This window comes from Sus scrofa, chromosome 4 (genome assembly GCF_000003025.6).
Source record: "Sus scrofa isolate TJ Tabasco breed Duroc chromosome 4, Sscrofa11.1, whole genome shotgun sequence".
NCBI lineage: Eukaryota > Metazoa > Chordata > Mammalia > Artiodactyla > Suidae > Sus > Sus scrofa.
The window spans coordinates 95,358,962-95,381,393 of NC_010446.5; the positions used below are offsets into that span (position 1 = coordinate 95,358,962).

At 51.1% G+C, this 22,432-nt stretch overlaps 1 protein-coding gene across 3 annotated transcripts in view; it reads right to left on the reverse strand.

Moving 5' to 3' along the window:
• The window catches only part of IL6R (interleukin 6 receptor), a 58,968-nt gene extending 36,536 nt beyond the window's left edge, over window positions 1-22,432 (reverse strand). The window contains exons 1-2 of one of the 3 annotated variants that reach the window (XM_021088726.1): window positions 22,022-22,432; window positions 224-475 (exon numbers count right to left, since the gene is read on the reverse strand). In XM_021088726.1, coding sequence (XP_020944385.1) covers window positions 224-475; window positions 22,022-22,106 — 337 coding nt within the window. In that variant the 5' untranslated portion in view covers window positions 22,107-22,432. 3 annotated transcript variants of the gene reach the window in all.

Below are 22,432 nucleotides of genomic sequence, written 5' to 3' on the forward strand. Positions count from 1 at the left end.
CTAACTACACAACAAGACCAGCTGGACGGCATCTCCATCAGCCAGATGCCCCCACCCAGCTGGCCGCTCCACCAGTCTCCATGGCCGAGATCACTGGGCCTTTCCCCGAAATGCTTAGGCCAAGGCAATAACAGGAATTTAAGGGGTCAAGCAGGGAATCTCTCACTGGAATGCGCGGGGCCGCGCTGGGAGCTGTCTTGGGAGCTCTGAGGACACAACTCACCATCCACCAGCAAGCGCACACTTCCAGCTGGGACCCCGTCCTGGTAGCATGAATAGTTTCCAGAGTCACTGAGCTGCACGGACTTCAGAAGCAGCCTCCTTCCCACGCCAGCCGGTCGGCCGTCGGGGGAGCCTGTGACCTGATTCCTGAGCACCCAGTGAATGGTGGCGTTGTCCCCCGGCTCCCCGCCAGGGCAGGTCAGGGTAACGCTGGCCCCCGGCAGGCTGGTTAGCACGTCTTGCGCCACCTCTGCTGGGGGAGAGAAGAACTCGGTAAGCCTACAGCAGCCTGAGGAAGGGACTCCGTTTCTGATTTGAGAGCCACAAGAGGCTCCAGGGTGGGACATCTCTCAAGTCCATCCACAGGCCCAGGCCCCGTCACCTCTGCCTCAATTATGGCAATGGCCTCCCTGTGGCCTCCGCCCCAGCCTTGGCCCTCTCCATCCAGCTACAGAGGGAGCTTTCTCAAGCCACCATCTGGCCCCCTGACCCCTTTGATCAGAAACCCCTTCAAGCGCCTGCCACTGTGCATAGCATGAAGTCCAAGTTTAGAGGCCTGGTCCAGGCATGCCTCTTGCTGAGCTCTGAGGCCCCATCTTTCCTTCTCTGCCTTAGAAGGGACAGGGCCCCTCCCCCGAAGACTCCCTCGCACACTCTCCCCCAACTCCACCCCCACCCCACCTCCTCCTACTGCCAGGTCTCAGCTTAATGTCCTTTCCCTGGAGGCCTTCCCTAGCCTCTGCTGCATTAGGCCCTTATTCACTGCTACCTGCTCTACTGTGTCACCTTATAATTACCAATTCCATATGCCTCTTCTCTTCAGGACTCCAAAAGCTACAAGAATAGGTTCTCTGTTTTGTTCCATTATATTTCAGTGCCTAGATAATTGCCTGGCACACGGCCAGGGCCCACTGAGCACTGGGTGGGTACATGTGTAAATGAATGAATGCACCTAGGCCCAGTGGGACTCACAAGAGGCATGAGAATGCAGGCAGTCTCAGAATCCCAGGGTCTCTATGGTAGGTGGCCCATTTTACAGATAGTAACTGAGGCACAGAGGAATGAGGAGACTTGTCCAGATCACCCATCACTTAGCTACAGAGCTGACATGCAAACCAGGTCTCCAGCTCTGTTCAGTGCTCCCTCCAGAACCCTACACCTATCTATTAAACCACCTTGGGTAATGCCCATTTTATTCCAGGGACCCAACTGGAAAGTAAAAAAGAGCAAAGGTACTCCTCACCCCCTGAAAAAAATTATGAGTGTGCCACTCAAGGAAAGGATATTAAAGATTAAAGGAGGCACTCCCGTCGTGGTGCAGCGGAAAGGAATCTGACTAGAAACCATGAGGTTGCGGGTTCGATCCCTGGCCTTGCTCAGTGGGTTAAGGGACTTGCTGGCCCTGCTCTGGCATTGCCATGAGCTGTGGTGTAGGTCACAGTTGCAGCTCAGATCCCTTGTTGCCGGGGCTGTGGTGTAGGCCAACAGCTGTAGCTCCAATTTGACCCCTACCCTGGGAATCTCCATATGCCACGGGTGCAGCCCTAAAAAGCAAAAAAAAAAAAAAGAGTTCCTGTGTGGCATGTAAAGGATCCAGTCTTGTCATTGCAGGGGCTTGGGTCACTGCTGCAGTGTAGGTTTGATCCCTGGCCCAGGAACTTCCACATGCCTAGGGCATGGCCAATTAATAAATAAACAGGTAAACTTTTTTTTTTTTCAGTATGGGTTAGATAGATTCATAGAATCTAAGATTTAGATTAGTCTAACTAGGAATTCCCATCGTGATTCAGTTATAATGAACCCAACGAGTATCCATGAGGATGCAGGTTCAATCCTTGGCCTTGATCAGGGGATTGGGATCTGGCAATGCTGTGGCTGTGGTGTAGGCCAGCAGCTACAGCTCTGATTTGATCCCTAGCCTGGGAACCTATATATGCCGTGGGTGCTGCCCTGAAAAGACTATATATAAATATTTGTCTAACTGGAGTTCCCACTGCGGCACAACAGGACTAGCCTCTTGGGAGTGCTGGGATGCAGATTCGATCCCCGGCCAGCACAGTGGGTTAAGGATATGACACTGCCGCAGCTGTGGCCTGGGTTGCATCTATGGCTTGGATCTGATCCCTGGGCTGGGAACACCATATGCCTCGGGGCAGCCAAAGAAATTTAAAAATTACTTCATTAAATTAGTCTAACTAGCTGAGGGAAATGAAGCCAGAGAAAACAGCAAGTTTTCATGCTAAGCACACTTGGCCGTTCTAACCAAATGTGTAGCCATTTACTAGCCAACAGCAGCCATAAGTCTGATCAAAGATTTCTGAGAGGCCCAGCAATAGCCTGGGCACCTGACCTCACCTCCTGCCTGTGCTCCTGGGCCTGGAGGCCCAGCACCAGTGTCCCCCTGACTGCAAAGCTTTCTTTCTTGGGAGGAATGTTTTTGTTTTTGTTTTTTATTTTTATTGAGCTATAGTTGATTGACAATGTGTGTTAATTTCTGCTGTACAGCAAATGATTCAGTTATACACACATATATTCTTTTCCATTATAGTTTATCATAGGATACTGAATTTAGTTCCCTGTGCTATATAGTAAGACCTTGTTTATCCATTCCATATATACCAGTCTGCATCTGCTAATCCCCAAATTCCCAACCCTTCCCTCCCCCACCCCCTCCTTCTTGGCAACCACAAGTCCTTTCTCTATGTCTGTGAGTCTGTTTCTGCTCTGTAGATATGTCCATTTGTGTCATATTTTAGATTCCGCATATAAGTGATATCACATGGGATTATTTATCTTTCTCCTTCTGACTTAATTTACTCAGTATGATAATCTCTAGGTCCATCCACGTTGCTGCAAATGGCATTATTTCATTCCATTTTATGGCTGAGTAGTATTCCATTGTGTATATAATACCGTATCTTTATCCATTCATCTCTCGATGGACATTTAGGTTGTTTCCATGCCTTGGCTATTGTGAATAGTGCTGCTGTGAACATAGGGGTGCATATATCTTTTCAAATTATAGTTCTGTCTGGATATATCCCCAGAAGTGGATTGCTGCCTCATATGGCAACTCTATTTTTGGGGGGAGTCATTGTCTCTGAAGCTTCTCCTGTACTTCTGTAGCCCCCAGCCTCCCTGCTTCTAAAGGTGTTACATTTTGGGTTTATCCCTCCCTCACTCGTTTTTTCTTTTTACAGTCACAACTGGGGCATATGGATGTTCCCTGGGCTAGGGGTCGAATTAGATAGAGCTACAGCTGGGGCCTATGCCATGACCACGACAATACTGGATCCAGCCGCATCTGCAGCCTAAGCTGCGGCTTGCAGCAACACTGGATCCTTGACACACCGAGTGAGGCCCAGGATCAAGCCCACATCCTTACAGAGACAATGTTGAATCCTTCACCTGCTGAGCCACAACGGGAACTCCATCACTCCCTCACTTTTAAAAATAGATTTGCTACTCATGGATCCCTAAATTTTTCTTAAATTTTTTTTTCTTTATATGGCCACACCTGCAGCATATGCAAGTTCCTCGGCTAGGGGTCGAATGGAAGCTGCAGCTACCAGCCTACATCACAGCCACAGCAACACCATATCCGAGTCAAGTCTATGACCTACACCACAACTCAAAGCAATGCCACATCCTTTAAACCACTGAGCAAGGCCAGGGATGGAACCCCCATCCTCATGGATACGAGTCGGATCCTTAACCTGAGGAGCCAAGTAGGGGTCAAGAACCATGGCAGGCTCATCCTTGCACTGGTACATTTCACATGGCAGCATCCTTAACTATATACAGGTTTCCTATCCCTAACCCTACGAGACTGTGACTTCCTGTTAACATTCAGCAGAGAATTCAGTCGGTGCTTAAGAAATGTTTAATATAGGGCACCTAAGTGGTGCCCACGGGGTCAGGACCTCCACAGCGAAGACTCCCAGGAGCCCCTGTCACATGGGACAAGGTGATCTTGCATTGTGCGGTGTCCCTTGTGTTGTGCAGCGGGCAGGCCCTACACTAGAGACCAGAGGAGCCAGCTTGTCACAACCAGGAGATGCTGAGCAAAGCAACTATGAGCCTGGAGCCAGAGGGGACTGTCCTTTCTGTTTCTGCCTTTGCCAGTTCCAGGAAATACGTTTCTCTGGTCACTTCCCTTACCCCCAGTTCAGATGGAAGCCCTTGCCATGTTTAGTGACCAGCTTGAACAATAGCAGGGGCTGTTCTATTCCTGAATTCACTAACAATGGCCAGAGGATTTGGGCAGCTCAGAGAAATGGCCAATAAAAAGACTTTTTTTTCCCCTCCTGCTAAAGCAGAGCTTCTGGAGCAACATAATAGGCGCTTCCTCTGCCAAAGAACTTGAGTAATGGTTTTCTGAATCTTTAAAACTGAGTCACTATTTTTTTTTAATGGGGAGTGATTAATTATAAACCACCCATTGGCAAGGAGTGCCTGTCCCTGCCCTTCTGCAAAATACATTTCTTCTAGAGCCTCCCAACAACGCTGTGTTAACGACGCCTTTAAAAGCATCCTGGGCAGGAGGATCACAAATACTCCAAGAGGAAAGACCACCAAAAAAATACACTTGCTCAAGTCCGAGTGGGCAGTGCTGCCCCTCCCCCTCCCCGCCCCTCAGCCTCCTGACCCGCATCTCTGAGTCAGCACCTGTGACACCCACATGGCTGCACCGGAGCCCGAGGGCCATTTCTTTGAAGAGGAAGAAGGGATATTCACAGAATGCCCTGCTGGTACCTCTACCCACCTCTCCAAATGATGGGGCTAGAGGTGATGTCTTTCTCTTCCTTTCATCTTTCGGCAGGTTTTTTTTTTTTCTTCCAATTTTCTATAAATTGTTTTCATTATTCTTACAATAACATAAACATCTACTTAAAACAAACAAGTCACAGCGCCTGGGTCTGTCCAGGTGGTTACGCCCCGGGAGAAAGAGGACGTGGAGCAGAGTGGAGGGGGCTGGGAAGAGGGATGGGGTGAGAGTGGATTTTTCAGGACAAGCAGCTTCGGAAAGCACCTCCCAGGCCAGAGAGCGTACACACCCCACCCCTGCAGCTCTGTGCTCTGTCGCTTTGGCTGCCGCACAGCCCCTCCGCTGTGCTGGCCTCATACCCCGGTGGACACAAGGACAGCATCCCTCCCCACCTGCCCTGTTTGGCTGCTCCCCGGAGTCTGCCAGGGCCCTCCCTGATCAGGAGGAGCCGAAGGGGAGAGGCACAGTGGGGAACAGGTGAGGAGGGAGCTCCTGAGACAGTCTTTCCTGCTCCGCAGAGATGGGCCCCAGCAATCCCCACACTCCTTCTCTGGGCGGTGAGGGGACAGGGCGGGGAGCGAGGGTTTTGCCTAGCACACGCTGACATTCAGCACAGCACGCAATTTTGCATTTGCCCTTGAGCAATTGCTCAGCCATGTGGGGCCAGGATGGCAAGCCTCTGCCTGTCCCCTCCTTAAGAATTCAAGAATTTTTTTGTGCACGATCAAGTGCAAGGCCAGAAATCCTAATCCAGGAGAAAGAACGGGCAGTTATTGAACACTTACTATGCACAGACATGCCTCTCCACAAGCCCCCACCCCGGAGAACTTAAAGCTGCCTATAATACAGGCCACCCTAAGATAAATGTCCCCAACATAGTGAGGAGGGATCCAAGGGAAGGAAGAGTTGAGTTAGGCTTTGAGACAGGAGTGGAGTTTAATAAGTGGAGCTACAGGACTTGCAACCAGCTGTGGTGCAGCAGGTTAAGAATCCGACTGCAGCGGCTCAGGCCGGGGGTTCCATCCCCGGCCGGACGCAGTGGGTTAAAGGATCTGGCATTGCTGTGTCATAGGTCGCAGCTGCGGCTCGGATTCAATCCCTGGCCCGGGAATTGCCACATGCCATGGGTGTGGCCATTTGAAAAAAAAAGAAAAAAGAAGTGGAGTTATAGGGAATGGCATTCTATAAAGAAGGAACAGCATGGAAAGGCTTCGAGAAGTGAGAGCCCAGGGAGAGCAGGTATCTCTGGTGTCCTTCAAGGGGATCAGACTTGACTCTGAAGGCAAGCTCAGTGCCCACCCACCTCCAACCCCCACCTGCTGGACAGGAGCCAACAGTGCTTCCCCCTTCTGTTAATCATCCAGTCGCCCCCCACCCTCCACCCCCATGGCCCCTTCCTGGCCTCCCAGTGCACCTTGAAGCATCCCAGAAGCAGGAGAGAGAAGGGGGCAGCCAAGGACCATTGAGCCATCTTTGCTCTTACCAAGGCCAATGTCAGATGAAGGGTGGCAGCACCCTTCATCCCAAGTTCCTACAAAGAAAAGGAATGGAGCAGAGGACAAAAGCACCCCACCTGTGACCGAGAGCAGAAAAGCATCCTCTCCTGAAAACAAGCCTTCCCAAATTGCCTCCTTAACTGTCAATGCACTTGGCATCTGGTCTGGTCTGGTCTAGTCACTGACTACTCCCTGGGTAGGGTTGGGCTGACACCAAGGTACACACTTGTCTTGATTTGTCCTTTAACATAAAGCACATCTCAAAGAGTGACCGGCAGCCTGGCAGAGAGGAAAGAGTCCTGTGTTATCAGAAGACCAGAGTTCTACTCCCAGTCTTGCCAGTGACTTGCATGTTGCAGCCCCTGGCAGAGCCCCACTCGCCCCCTCTGTGAGACGAGGGTTCAGACTAGAACCTGAAGCTCCCTGCTGTCCCATTTCTGCCACAGCACCTTATCACCGAATCATTAGCTCTCAGAGAGCAGGAAGCATGTCTGTTTATCTCAGACAATAGCCCAGGGTGAAAACACAATTAATCTACGGATTTATTAATCTCATAGCCGATGACTTTTAGAGAAAGATGTCGACCAGGGCATATCAGCGCCCTCAGACAAATGCATCTCATCCCTAGAGAGCTCAAGGGTAGGGAAATTCCCACAAGCCCCCTCGCCTCCCATTCCTCAAGGGGCAGAGAATTTAGGTCCCAGTCACCCCTGGCAACCAAGCCCGCACCTCCCAGCCTGGTTCTCTCCCACTCCTTGCACCACCGGGCCCCTCACCAGAGCCAACACCTCTCAGGCCTGGGAACTCTGCAGTACAGCCCTGGGAAGTGGGGTCCTTTTCCACTCCGGACCTAAGGTTGGGTGCCAGAAACCCAGACAGCTTTGTTGTTTTTTCTACTTTTCTCCTTCTTCAAGTAAACTTGCAAATGTCAATAACCAGAGAAAAACACGCACATGGAGACACATATTTCTCAACTCTCTTGCAGCTTGTTATTGCTCCTGCCAGCAAAAACAAGTTTGGCTTCCTGGCCCCGTTTATGTAAGCGGTGAAGCAGCTGCCCGGTGCCACCACAGACCCGGGTTTAGCTCACGCCTGCTAATCCCACCGCCCTGGTTTCTGAGCAGGGACGCCAGCTGGCAGCACAGGATGGCCTCCAGCCTCTGGGGTCGCAGAGACACAGGATCTCAGAAGGGGTCACAGAGGAAACACAGGGCCCCTGACAGCGATCACAGCCCTGATCTGGAGGGAGGCGGCTGCTGAAACATCTCCAGGAGGAGGAGAACCTGTGCACAATGTCCAAAGAGAGACGCGTGCAGAATTTGGTCCCACGGGGCCTAGAACGAGTCCCCAGTATGCTCTGACCCTCTCCCTGCATCCTCATCTAAGGACTGAAACTGACGACCTGACTTCCCGCATAGTCACAAGCCCCTCGCTCACCACTGCTTACAGCGCTTAGCACATGCCAGGAGCTTTACTTAAAAGCTCTGCCTCCTACAGCAACCCTGCTGCAGGCAAGGCCCGTCCCCATCTTCATGGACATGCGAGAAGTTAAGGCCCTGGCCCCAATTCACACAATGAGTGGGGGTTGGGGGAGTCTGCCTTGGCTCCGGGGGAGTCTGGCCAAAACCCCCCTGCTCCCAGGGATCTAGGTGCTTCCCTGTGTTCCAGACCAGACCCCCTTCTCTGGGGTGCCCAGCACCGAGTCCCCCCCCCTCCCAATTTCCTCTCCTCCAGCCTGCGGCAGAGAAGGGAGTCCTGGGGCGGGGAGACGGTCTGTGTGATCGGGGAGTGAGCCTCCCCTCCTACAGCCTGCAGCCCTGCCACACCCAGTAGCCCGTCGGGGTCTCCCATAGGGAGCCAGGATCCAAGCACCCCGGACCTGCCTCCCTTCCCGATAGAGCAGCAGCACTCCTGTGACTTAAAAAAAATCCTGTGACTTTGGAGTTCCCTTCACGACTCAGTGGTTAACGAAACCGACTAGGAACCATGAGGATGCGGGTTCAATCCCCAGCCTCGCTCAGCAGGTTAAGGATCCAGCGTTGCCATGAGCTGTAGTATAGGTTACAGATGCAGCTTGGACTCTGCGTGGCTGTGGCTGTGGCGTAGGCCAGCATCTGTAGCTCCGATTCAACCCCTAGCCTGGGGACTTCCATATGCCGTGGGTGTGGCCCTAAAAAGAGAAAAAAGAAAAAAAAAAAAATCCTGTGACTTAAAAACGAGTTAAAAAGTTTTCCCCCTCCCCTCGACGTCCAATCTCAGGCCCTCACCAGATCACCCACTCACCTCCCTAAAATCCCCAGACCCAGCTGCCCCGCCACTTAGGGCTTGGCCCCTGCCGCCTTCTCTAACTCAGCCCCCAGCCCCACCTCCTCCACAGCCCCCTCCTCAGCGGACTCCCGCTGTCCTCCCCCTGTAATGTGTTTGTACTCCTGTACCTGCTCGTGTTTGTCTTGTATTTGGCGGAGTCAGTATTTACCTTGGCGCAGCCTTCCCCTCCATCCGCACAGTGGACTATATACTTGCTGCTTGGGGAGAGGGCCTGGGAGGTTCCTTTGGACCATAAAAAAGGTAACACTGGCTGCTGACTCAGAGCAGCGCGTGTGACCAACTCCTCAAGAGAAAAACATTTAATCCTCCCCTGGCAGCATCACAGATAAGCAGCTGGCCCCGGGCCCAGAAGGTCTGGCCTGGGTCACCTCTCAGAGATTATAAACTAATTAGAGGAAGAGATATCAAAGGAGGACAAACAAACCAACGCTCCCACCCCCACCAAACCCCAAGAAGCAGATTGAAAAATCAAAAGAGTGAAGACAAGACCAAGCAGGGCGTGAAGGGCGCTGATGCCAACAGGTGGATACAGCCAGGACTTGGGTCCTGAAAGGGGCTGTGTTGGCACTTCAGCCACCGAGTGGGTGCTGAGCTAAGGGTCACTCTTCTAGGGCGATAAAGGCCTTTAAGGATGATTCGGGCCAACCTGCCCATTTTTAGAGATGAGGAGAACCAGGGCCCAGAAGTCAGAGAGCCAGTGTGGGGTGTAGCTGGGACTGGAACCTGGGCCCTGGGACTCTGGATCGTGGGGAACCCCGGCCCACTGCCTTCCCAGGAGCACAGCACAACAGGTGTTGTCTTTCTGTCTCTGAACTTGGTCTCCGAGTCTAACTGGGAGCCTGGCCCACATCAGGAGCTTTGATGTGTCTGTGGAAGCAAGGGGGTGGGGGTGGGGGCAGCACCCACTAGCTATCTGTTCCCCCTTCCCCATCCCAAACCATATCCACCCCTGGCTTCCACTCCTCCACCGCTTTGGGTGGTGAGAAGCTAAGCTAAAGACTTAAGAAGTCACAGAAAGGAGGTATGTGTGGGAGGACTAAAAGGGGACACAGAGAGGCTGCTGGGGCTGGTCCCGTACCTGAATGGGGGTTACATGTCTATGCTGTTTGTGAAAATTCACTGGACTGTTAGATTTCTGCTGAGTCCACCCTTCCGTGTATATGTTATAATGTCATATACATTTTTATAAAGCCCCAAAGTCCTCCTGCCTGAATTCAAACCTATGTCCCTCTCCTTATCTCCAAGTGCCATGAGGACACACACACACACACACACATACACACACGCACGCACGCATGCACGCACGCGCGCACACACTGGCCCAGCGTCCTGTCTCCATGAAGGAAGCAGCTCAGAATGGAAGAGCGGGCACATCTACCCTCAGCGAAACCGTGAAATCTGGATTCCAACTTTCTGCTCCTGCCCCGTTCCCCTCATAAATAAGCCCCACCAGGCCTACCATGTTTGGAGATAGGAAAACTCAGCATTACAAATATGTCAGTGCTCCCTAAGTTATCTCGAAGTTAAACTTGATCCTAATAAAAATACCAACAGTAAAAATACCAACAGGAGTTCCCATCATGGCTCAGTGGAAACGAATCTGACTAGCTTCTGTGAGGATGCAGATTTGATTCCTGGCCTTGCTCAGTGGGTTAAAGATCTGGCGTTGCTGTGAGCTGTGGTGTGGGTCGCAGACACGGCTTGGATCCTGCACTGCTGTGGCTATGGCATCGGCCAGTGGCTACAGCTCCGATTCGACCCCTAGCCTGGGAATCTCTGTATGCCACAAGTGTGGCCCTAAATAGATCAAAAAAAAAAAAAAAAAAAAAAAACCCAATGGAACTTTTTTTTTTTCTCAGAACTAGGCAAACTGATTCTAAAGTTCAAACAGAAAAGTAAACAAGCAAGGACAGCCAGGAGAATTCTGAAAAGGCAGAGCTCTTGGGGGCAGAGTTAGCCCTACCAGACTCTAAAGCATATTACAAAGCTACAGTAAGTAAAACAGTGTGGTAGTAGCACATGAATAGACAGATAAAGCTATGGAGGAGACTAGAAAGTTCAGAAATAATAGTAACCAAAATTGCTCAATCTGCACTATTGAACTGTACCCTTTAAGCGGGCTAAGATGATAAACGTGTAACTGTGTGACTATGCTATGTGTAACTTACCACAGTTATTTGAAAATAGCTTAGAGTTTTGGCTACATATAGGTGCTATCCTAAGCATGCACATGGATCACCTACTAGATCCTCCCAAGAACCTATCTCAACAAGGCTGCTTACACGGCTAATTAGGGGTGAGCCTGGATTCAAACTCAGACAATCAGGCCTCAGGATTTGTGATTTTTAACTACTCAATATGCTGACAGGCAGTATAAACTCAAGCATATACAGCAGATTTTTAAAGGTAAACTTAAAATCAGTGGGGGGAAGCTATACTTACTGTATAGCTCAGGGAACTATATTCAATATTCTGTAATAAGCCATAATTGGAGTTCCCATTGTGGCTCAGTGGTTAATGAATCCAACTAGAAACCATGAGGTTGCGGGTTTGATCCCTGGCCTTGCTCAGTGGGTTAAGGATCCAGCATTGCCGTGAGCTGTGGTGTAGGTTGCAGACGCGGCTCGGATCCCGTGTTGCTGTAGCTCTGGCGTAGGCCGGTGGCTACAGCTCCAATTGGACCCCTAGCCTGGGAACCTCCATATGCTGCGGAAGCAGCCCAAGAAATGTCAAAAAGACAAAAAAAAAATGTAATAAGCCATAATGGAAAGGAATGTGAAAAAGTACGTATGTAAGATCAGGGAACATAAAAAGTACGTATATAAAGCACAGGAAACATCTAGTCCCTTGTGACGTAACATGATAGAGGATAATGTGAGAAAAAGAATATATATATATGTATGTATGACTGGGTCACTTTGCTGTACAGCAGAAATTGACAGAACATTGTAAATCAACTATAATAGAAAAATATTAAATCTTAAAAAAGTACACATTTTATCACTTTGCTAACATAGAACCAAGCCCCACTTTAACACTTTGTTACATCAGACGCTAACACAGCATTGTAAAAAAAAAGCTATCCTTCAATAAAATAAATTTATTGAAAATAATAAAATCAATGAGAAAGATGAATTATTCAATAAACTATAAAACAGGACATCAGATGATAACCAGAAGGAAAAAGTTAGATCCATACCTCATACCTCACTCCATGATAAATTCAAAATGGATCAAATATTTAAATATAAAAACTTCTTAAAGATACCAGAAAAAAAAGAATTTTTAAAAACAACATTGGCATTGGGAAGATCTTTTTTTTTTTTTTTTTGCCACTCAGGAGGCATGGTGACATTCCCAGGCCAGGGATTGAACCCACACCACAGCATTGAACAGAGCCACAGCAGTGACAATACGAGGTCTTTAACCCACTGAGCCACAGAGCAACTCTGGGTCTGGGAAGATCTTCTTAAATATGATACAAAACCTACACATCATAAAAGAGACTGATTAACTCAACTACAAATTTTTTTTTTATGGCCGCTCCCGAGGCACATGGAAATTCCTGGGCCAGGGACTGAATCTGAGGCCCAGCTGTGACCTACACCACAACAGCACCAAATCCTTTATTCTGATGCACCTGGCAGGGGATTGACAGCAAACCTACATAGCCACCTAAGCCACTGCAGTCTGATTCTTTTTTTTTTTTTTTTTTTGTCTTTTTGCTATTTCTTTGGGCCGCTCCCGTGGCATATGGAGGTTCCCAGGCTAGGGGTCAAATCGGAACTGTAGCCACCAGCCTATGCCAGGGCCACAGCAACGCAGGATCCGAGCCGCGTCTGCAACCTACACCACAGCTCACGGCAACACCTGATCATTAACCCACTGAGCAAGGGCAGAGACCAAACCCGCAACCTCATGGTTCCTAGTCGGATTCGTTAACCACTGCGCCACGACAGGAACTCCAGCAGTCTGATTCTTAACCCACTGCGCCATAGCAAGAACTCCCCCCAACTAAAATTTTTTTTAAAAATATGCATGGCAAGGAGTTCCTGTTGTGGCTCAGCGAGTTAAGAACCCGACTAGTATCTGTGAGGATGCAGGTTTGATCCCTGGCCTCACTCAGTGGGTTATGGATCTGGCGTTGCCACAAGCTGTGGTGTAAGTCAAAGACACGGCTTGGATTCCCTAGTTGCTGTGGTTGTGGTATAGGCTGCCAGCTGGAGTTCCGATGCAAGCCTCTGGCCTGGGAACTTCCATGTGCTGGGGCGCATCCCTAAAAGGAAAGAAAAAAAAAATGCATGGCAAGAACCAAACCCCGCAAAAAAAGATAAATGACAAAATAGAGAAAAATATTCGTAACTCAAATCACAATTATTTAATATATTAAGAACTCTTGTAAACAATAAGTAAAAGACCAACATAATTTTTTAAATAAGCAATGAATATGAACCAACAGTTTATACAAAGATTATGCAAATGTCTCTTAAACACAGAAAGACCTGTACAATTACACTCAGATAAGATAAATGCAAATTGGAGTTCCCTTGGTAGCTTAGCAGAAAACACACCCAACTAAGATCCACAAGGATGCAGGTTCGATCCCTGGCCTCACTCAGTAGGTTAAGGATCTGGCGTTGCCGTGAGCTGTGGTAGAGGTCGCAGACACGGCTCAGATCCCGAGTTGCTGTGGCTCCGGTGTAGGCTGGTGGCTGCAGCTCTGATCGGACCCCTAGCCTGGGAACCTCCATGTGCCGCCAAGTACAGCCCTAAAAAGCAAAAAAAAAAAAAAAAAAAAAAAAAAAGAAAGATAAATGCAAATTAATTCCACACAGACACCATTTCTGTGCAGAAACACATTTTCCTCAAAGGTGTGGGGAAGAGAACATTCTCGCATCGCTGCCGCAAGTATTATGAAGCGGTGCAACTTCCATCCTCACTCAAAAGTACAAGTGCACAGAACCTTTGACCCTCAGATTCACCCTCGAGGAATTTATCCTGCAGATGTTCTTGCACTCAGGCAAGAGGGGTTTGCAACATTATTCCCCGGAGCACCGTCTGTAATGGCAGGATGGGAAACAAGCCAAAGCCCATGTCCATTAAAAGGACACCAGGTAAATAAATTTGGTGTATCCATAAAATGAAATACAAAACAAAACTAAACTAAAGAGGAAGTTCATTATTTCATAGAAATAAATGAACTCTTTCCTAGTCCACTGGGTTCAATAGTTTAGAATTCCAGCCCAATATTCAGACACACCCAAGTTCCAACCTTGGGTCAGTCACTAGCTGTGACCCTGAACTAGCTTCTTAACCCCTTTAGGCTTCACTTGTCCCATCCATAAAATGGAAATAATAATACCTACTTCAAACTGTTGTTGCAAAGACTGCATTAGATAATCAGTGTTTAAAACTTAACACTATTTTCAAGACACGTCTGATCTCTCAAAAAATGTGAGCAATTGTAATTATTATTCCCATGGCATTTAGTGTGTCTTTCCCCTTTTCTGTGAGAAAGTCATTTTTTTGGCTTTTGGCTTTTCAGGGCCGCACTCACAGCATGTGGAGGTTCCCAGGCTAGAGGTCTAATCAGAGCCACAGATGCGACCTACACCACAGCTCACAGCAATGCCAGATCCTTAACCCACTGAGCGAGGCCAGGGAATGAACCCGCAACCTCATGGTTCCCAGTCAGATTTGTTTGCGCTGCGCCAACGAACTCCGACAGGAACTCCGAGAAGGTCTCCATACTATAGCCTCCTCCCGTCACAACGGACTCTGGGGATCAAAAACAGCTATTAAGCACCCACTTTGGTTTGCTTCAGCCTCAAAAAGCAGCGCTCTGCCTGGGCTTGGAGTGACTTGGCCCAAGGTCGGCTGGCTTGTTAAGTGGACAGCCAAGAGACAGGCCTGGATTGTCTGACCCCTGAGCTATTTTCATTTCCCCTCTCTCCAGCCCAGCTGCCTCGTTCAGAGACAGAGAAAGTTCATTACAGTGACATGTGGTTGCAAAACATTCCCCTGACCCAAAATGAGCTGAATGGATATGGGGAGGCTGGGGTTACAGTACGAGGGCTTAAACAGATGCTGTGGCCTTAAGGATTCTTCTCAAAAGAAGTACTGAAGAAGTATGATGCTTCCTGGGGCAAAAAGTGGGCTGTCTCTGCCACACTGGTGGGAATGGAGTTACTGAGTCTCAGAATACTGAGAAGAGAGACAATGACCTTGACGTCCGAGGGCTTTGGGAAGGGTGGGGGTAGCTGGCAGCCCACGTGATATCATGGAAAAAGCAGAGTTCAAAGCAAGGTCTGTCACTTCCTTGCTGTGCGATCTCGAGCAAGTTACTTCACCTCTCTGAGCTTCGGTTTCCTTTCGCCTACTCAAGGACACTGCTTCAACAATTCTCACCTCTCCGTCCGTTTTCGGTCTCTGCTAGATCATTTCCATCAGTAGGCAAACGTGCTGAGAGAGCCGTCATCTTGTAAAACATCTTTTTCAAGGCCCCACTTCTCCAGCCCACGACACTCCATTTCTTTACTCCCCTTTACAGCTGAAGTCCTCAGAGGAGCAGCCTCTGCCTGGCAGCTCGAGTTCCCCTCCTCCCATTCTCTCGTGGATCCACTCCTGTCAACCTTAGCCCTCCACCGTTTCAAAGAAACGCCTCACACAACATCAAGATCACCAACAGCCTGCATGTAGCTAAGTCCACGGGTCACACTGTCCTCTTCTCAGCAGCATTTGACACCACTGATGGCTCCCACCTCTTTTTTGTTTTGTTTTGTCTTTTTGCCATTTCCTGGGCTGCTGCCGCAGCATATGGAGGTTCCCAGGATAGGGGTCGAATCGGAGCTACAGCCACCGGCCTACACCGCAGCCACAGCAACGCAGGATCCGAGCCTCATCTGTGAGCTACACCACAGCTCACGGCAACGCCGGATCCTTAACCCACTGAGCAAGGCCAGGGATCGAACCCACAACCTCATGGTTCCTAATCGGATTCCTTAACCACTGAGCCATGACGGGAACTCCTCCCACCTCTTTTTTGTGGGGAGAGGTGATATGCCCTCAGCACTCGGAAGTTCTAGCTCCAGGGATCGAACCTGAGCAACGGAAGCAACCCAAGCCGCTGCAATGACAATACCAGATCCTTAACCAGCTGCACCACAAGGCAACTCCAGCTCCCGCCTCTTGATGCACTGTCCTCACTGGGTTTTCAGGACAACAATTCTCCTGCTTCTCCTCCTGCTTCACCGGTTTCACCTTCTCAGTCTCTTCCCCCTCTTCCAGCCAGAGAAGATCGGAGCATCCCAGGACTCAGCCCAGGGCCTCTTCTCTCCTTCATCTGCGCTCCTGCCTCTCTTCTCAAGGCTTGAGATAACATCTGCTGTCAGCCAACTTCCAAATTCATAGTTCAACTTCAGTCCTCATGCCCAGACTCTAGATCCTGTATCCAACTCTTCAGCATCTTCTCTCCATTGTCCAATGGAATACTCAACTGACCTCCTGATTTTACCCCCCCCCTCCAACAAAACACGCTGTCCTGCAGTGGACCCCAGCTATGCAGTATAAGCGCTCCTCTCCACCCAGCTGCTGTAAAGAGCAAGTGAGGTCCCGGATGCAAAGAGCCTAGCAAGTTCTGTGTACAATCGGTACTCAGTGATGGTAACAGTTGTTTTAACCGCCATGGGAAGAGGGAAGACCAAAGGATGCTTTCCAGGAAAGGAAGTTGGGAGACAGCCTGGAGCCAGGGCTGCAGGGGCACAAACCTAGGGGCAAAGACAGAGGGCAGAGCTGGTGGGGGCAGGTGAGCGTGGGGGAGCCTGCCCAGGTGCAGCTCGAAGTCAGGCCAAACCCAGGAAGGACTGTGCCAGAAAAGCCCCTGATTCTGACAGAGACTTTGGACCTTTTTGGATCTTGAGTCCAGAGGAGAGCAAAGATTACCCAAAAGAAACTCAGACACTCCCCAGGGGTCACCAAGGAGGGTCTCTAAGAGGTAAAAGCCTTTTTTTCTTTTTTTAACCATCTTCCTCTTGCCACTCCGGCCCTTACTGATTCTCTTCTAAAGACTCATCCTTCGGCACAGTTAATAACCGGACATTTAGCATTTCCCTGTCCCACTGGAGTCGCAAGGGCCCAATGTCTGATGCCTGGTCTCCCCAGTGACCACCCCAAGCTTCACCAGGGCAGGGATCACCCACGCGTCCCCAGGGAACCCTCTGCTTCAGAACCCACAGGACCTCAAGTAGGAACAAATTGTTAAAAAGGAGGTAAGAATGTTTCTGCCCAAGATGGGAGTATAAGGAATTCCCTAAGGCGTTCCTGCTGTGAGGCAATGGGATCTGCAGTGTTTCTGCAGCACCTGGACACAGGTTCAAACCCTGGCCCAGCACGGTGGGTTAAAGGATCCAGATAACTGCAGCATAGGTTGCAGCTGTGACTCAGATTTGATTCCAGATCTAAACTCCCTATGCCGGGGGCAGCCAAAAAAAAAAAAAAAAAAAAAAATCCCTAAATATTTTTACATTTCCTCAGGCCTTCATTCAAACATCACCCTCTTGGTGAGAACTTCCCTGGCCTCCCCTTAAAAAGATCAATTCTACATCCTTGGAGTTCCTGTTGTGGCTCAGTGGAAACGAACCTGACTAGGATCCACAAGGATGCAGGTTCGATCCCTGGCCTCGCTCAGTGGGTTAAGGATCCGGCGTTGCCATGAGCTGTGGTGTAGGTTGCAAACGCAGCTCGGATCCCGAGTTGCTGTGGCTGTGGCATAGGCCAGCAGCTGTAACTCTGATTGGACCCCTAGCCTGGGAACCTCCATATGCCACCGGTGTGGCCCTAAAAAGGACAAAAACAAAAAATTCTACATCCTCTTCAACATGTACTCAGTCCCCCTCTCCCTTCCCCTGCGTTCTTTTTCCTCCTTAGCACTCGCCACTCTCATACCATATATTTAATTTACATCCCCACCAGGATGAAGCCCCAGTGAGCTGGGATTTTTGTCTCTTTTACTCACTGCTGTATCCAGAATAGATCCTGGATATAGATCTATTAGAATAGTGCCTGGAACACAGGAGAAGCTCCTAATACCATTTTCAAGTGAGTAAATTACTAGCTACACATATTTAAGTATCTGCTTGGTGCTAGAGACCTCCCTACACAGTGTGTGCAGTACTTAGTGCATTTCGTCTTCGTAACCACCCTGCGAGGTAATGTAGTAGTTATTTCTATTTTCCTAGGTGAGGACAGTGCGTCTCCGAGAGATAAAAGCCCTCGCCTGGGCTCACGTTCTTTCTCCCTGGCAGGGCTGGGCAGAGACCTGTCTGGCTCCAAACCCTTAACAATTAACTGTACAGGATGAGCTGCGTTCGGGTGGAGAGAAAAAGGTCCAGAGGAGGATAAAGGATGACACAAGAGAAAACCTGTGGAAGAAACTGTTTAGCTCTCTATTCAGCGCTGTCCAGTAGGATTTTCTGCAATGATGGAAACGCTCTAATTCTGAGCTGTCCAATATGGTAGCCAAGTGTGACTAGTACAGCTAAGGAACTACATTTTTTTTTTCTTTCTTTTTTGGCCACCCCACAGCATATGGAAGTTCCCTGGCCAGGGATCAGATCTAAGCCACAGGTTCGATCTATGCTGGCAACTGCAGATCCTTAACCCACTGTGCCAGGCCAGGGATTGAACCTGTGTGCTGGCGCTGCAGATGCCTCCGAGCCCACTGTGCCACAGTGGGAACTCCAAGAACAACATTTGAGATTTGATTTCATTTTAATTAATGAAAACTCAAAGAGCCACACTTAGTAAGGTACGACTGTATTAGACAGCAGCCGTAGGCCCTTAACACTGGCCTGGAGAAGCCCAGATCTGCTGATAGAAATGCTCTGGCTGGTGGTCAGAGCACTGATCGGCTGGTGGCACGCAGGCCTGGGGGGACAGGAGAACCAGAGGGCAAGGGTATTTACAGCAGCGAGCACCTGGGTGGCTTTCAGTAATCCCTACAAACACCCTGGAAGGGGAGGGTTTGTTAAGCCAGTCTGCAGCAAGGGATGCTGAGGGTCAGGGATGAGATATGCAGACAGGGTCCATGTGTCTGCTGCTGGGGTCTTGGTCTACCCCTCTCGCCAGACAACTTGACTTTGGGTAGCTGGTACCAAGTAGGATGGGTCTGAGGGTTTTCTCAGCCGCTTGACCAAGCTCCTTTTAGGGCAGACTCTGGTAGTTGATCCCAGGGCATCACACGACTCCAGAAATGTGTGCTATAATAAGTAAACAAGGGGCAGAGCCAAAGCCAGGATTTCTGGCAGCTAGAAGCCCCAAGGTGGGGGTGGGGGGCTTCCTTGAGTTCCTCAATCACAGCGTTTAGCCAGTCAGTCTCAAATGTGGGAACCCCAAGGAGTGTTTGTTGAAAAGGATGGTTCCTGAGCCTCACTCCTAGGTCTTTCTCTTCAGTAAAAAATATCTGAGGGTGGAGGCCGAGAATCAGTATTTTTTTTTTTTTTTTTGTCTTTTGTCTTTTTTGTTGTTGTTGTTTGTTGTTGTTGTTGCTATCTCTTGGGCCGCTTCCGCGGCATATGGAGGTTCCCAGGCTAGGGGTTGAATCGGAGCTGTAGCCACCGGCCTACGCCAGAGCCACAGCAACACGGGATCCGAGCCGCGTCTGCAACCTACACCACAGCTCACGGCAACGCCGGTTCGTTAACCCACTGAGCAAGGGCAGGGACCGAACCCGCGACCTCATGGTTCCTAGTCGGATTCGTTAACCACTGCGCCACGACGGGAACTCTGAGAATCAGTGTTTTGATCAAACACCTCTCCCCCACTCCCAGCACATGCGCATGGGTACACACACACACACACACACACACACACACACACACACACACACACAATTCTACTAGATCCAGGGATTACCTTTTTGAGATATACTGAATCCGGGTAAGCTAGGAAGGCAGGTAGGCACTGGGGGCAGAAAGGGAAGTTCAGAGGTTGAGACAGAACTTTGAGAGATTGACAGGTGTTTGTGTTGTGTAGAGTCTTGCGTTGCAGAAGACGGAAGGAACCTGAGTCACCGATGTCCAGGCCTTCCACACCCGACACCTCTGTCCCAGCTAGTCCAGGCCTCTAGCAAGTTCACCTGAGCAGCCCCGCCGGCAATCAGAGGTGTGGGCAGCTGTTGTTCCCAAGGAAAACACGCCTTCTGGCTACAAGAGCCCACAGCCCGGGAAGCAGCGGACTTCCCCCTCTAAACCAGCCTCTGCAATTCCCCCCGGCCCCTCTCTTCTCCAAAGCGAGAGCGCTCACAGTCATTCGCTCCATGTTTCCTGTGCGAGGTCTTTATTTTTGCTCTGAGTTTGTGGGCTGAGTCTGTGTGCGTGTGGGAGGGGGGAGCTGGGTATTTTCTACTTCTCTGCATTTTCCTTCTGAACTGGGAGGGCTTTCACTTCCTCCCCAAACTCTCAGTTCTGCCTTGCACAGGCCATCCAGGCCTTGAGACCACTTTGCCTGTCCCACCTAAGGACCAGGAAAATGGAGAACTGATTGCAACCGGCTGCCCTCACCGTACCTTGCAATCACTCAGAAGCAAAAGGAAGCGGCAGCCACAGCAGTCATTCCCCTGGGGCAGGTGCCCTGGGGTGTGGTGCGAGTAGCAACAGAGGCAGGTAAAGAAGCCTTGCTCCCTCCCAGGTGACCCAGGCCTCAACCCTGCCTCGGGTTCCTCTGACAGCACAGCCGACCAACCTAGGCCTTCCCTTCCCCTGGCCTCTTCTGCCCAGAGCTCAGCCAGCCAAGGAGGACCCTCAGCTTGCCCCCCAAACACCCCCAGCTCTGCCTGCTGGGCTAGTTCTACATTTGGGAGTCTTCGGGACCTACCACATGGGCGCAGAGGAACATGGAGGAGTGGGCCTCCACCAACTGAGCCTGACAACCTCCTATCCCAACCTCTGTGACCCTCAGTCTCTTCTTTGGAACCAAGTAAGATTTAGATCCCGTGGTGAAGGATTAGAAAACTCATGTCAAGCACCAGAGGCCTCCATCAACAATGGCTACTACCCACAGGAGTTATAAATGTGTGCCAAGAAAAAGAATCCCTTCACCTTCCTCTTCCAAAGCCAAGGAACACAACCATTCAGAAAGCAGAGAGCTGCAGGCACATCAGCCTCTAGCTCTCTGCAGCAGGGAGTGAGAGACAGGCAGAGGGTGGGTGTTCATTGGGGCAGGAGCACCGTGGGGTCTAGCAGTGCCTTCTAGCAGTGAAAGCCAGAGCCCCCACCTCGCCAGCAATCCGTTCCCAGAAGCCTGCCGGCTGCCCGCATGGTTTTCCACTGTGTCCTCAAAGAAGCCCTCAGACCCTAAAATAAACCTCTGGACAAACAGTTGCCCGGCTCCTCCAGAGGAGCGACTAGACACGCAGCTGGGCATGCCGCCAGAGCCCAGAGAAAGGACTGCCGGCCAGAGGCGGATTACAGTCCGCAGGAGCAACAAGTGCCCCCTGTCCCCCTGCCTCCCCCTCCTGTGGTCTGGCAGTGGAGTCCAGTGTGTGCCAGCCTCAAGCCGCCCCAATCCCTGGCCAGCCTCCCCACTTGGCCTCAATTCTCAGGGGGTAGGCATCCAGCTTGCTAGAGCTCGTGTCTGCCTAAGCGAGTGCCGGCAACAAGGCAGCGGGAGAGTCCGTGACTCAGAGCCCATGAAATCAGTCCCTTCACAGTCAAGGCACTGTCATCCACACATGAACCCAGGGGGCGGAGGGGAGAGCCAGGAGGAGTGCCTTCCCCAAAGCTGAGGGGCAAACGGGGCGCTGGTACCAAGGACGCCCCGGGCAAGAACTCCACTCCGCTAGGGCATCGCCTCTTAAAGTAACCCGGGACAGCTGTGTAAGGATTCCCGGGGGCCCTGGGAAGGACATACGAGAACACACCTTGTCCTGGACGCAGACCGCAGGGAGCTTCCCGGCCACAGAGCCGTCACGGGGAGAGCGCGCCCGGCCAAAGGCGCAGGACGCAGCAGGGGGCGCGCGAGCGAGGGGCCGCCACCGGACAGCCGGGGCAGCCCGGGACCGCACCTTGTGCCGCGGGGACCCAAACTAGCCCCGACCAGGGGGGGCCGTCACCCCTCCTGCCTCCCTCCGCTGCCCTGAGTCTGCGGCAGCCGCAGAGGTTCCCCCACCCACCAGCTGTCCAAGCCCTTCAGGTGCGCCCGAAGCCCTTACCCAGTTTGGAGCAGCCCCTCGGGGCCAGCGCCATCCCGGGCGCGGCAAGCAGAGCGGTCAGAAGCGCGCAGCGGACGGCCAGCATGCTTCCTCCTCAGCTAATGCCCCATGATCCCAGAGAGGCAGCCAGGCAGGCGGGCGGGCGGCCGGGCGGCCGGGCGGCCGGGGCGGGGCGGCGGGCGGGCTCAAGCCCCGAGGGCAGCCCCCATCCCCGGGGGGCCCGCGCTCAGCACGCAAGGCTAGTCCCCGAGCCCCGCGCCGCACTCGACTCGGCTCCCTCTGGCTGGGCTCCTTGTCAGTGCGACTTCCCACTTGCACATGACTCAGAGCAGCGGACGGTCCTGGCAACGCAGGAAAACATTTGAGGAACTCGCGCTGGAGTCGTCTCTCGGCCGGCCCAGAGTGCTGTTA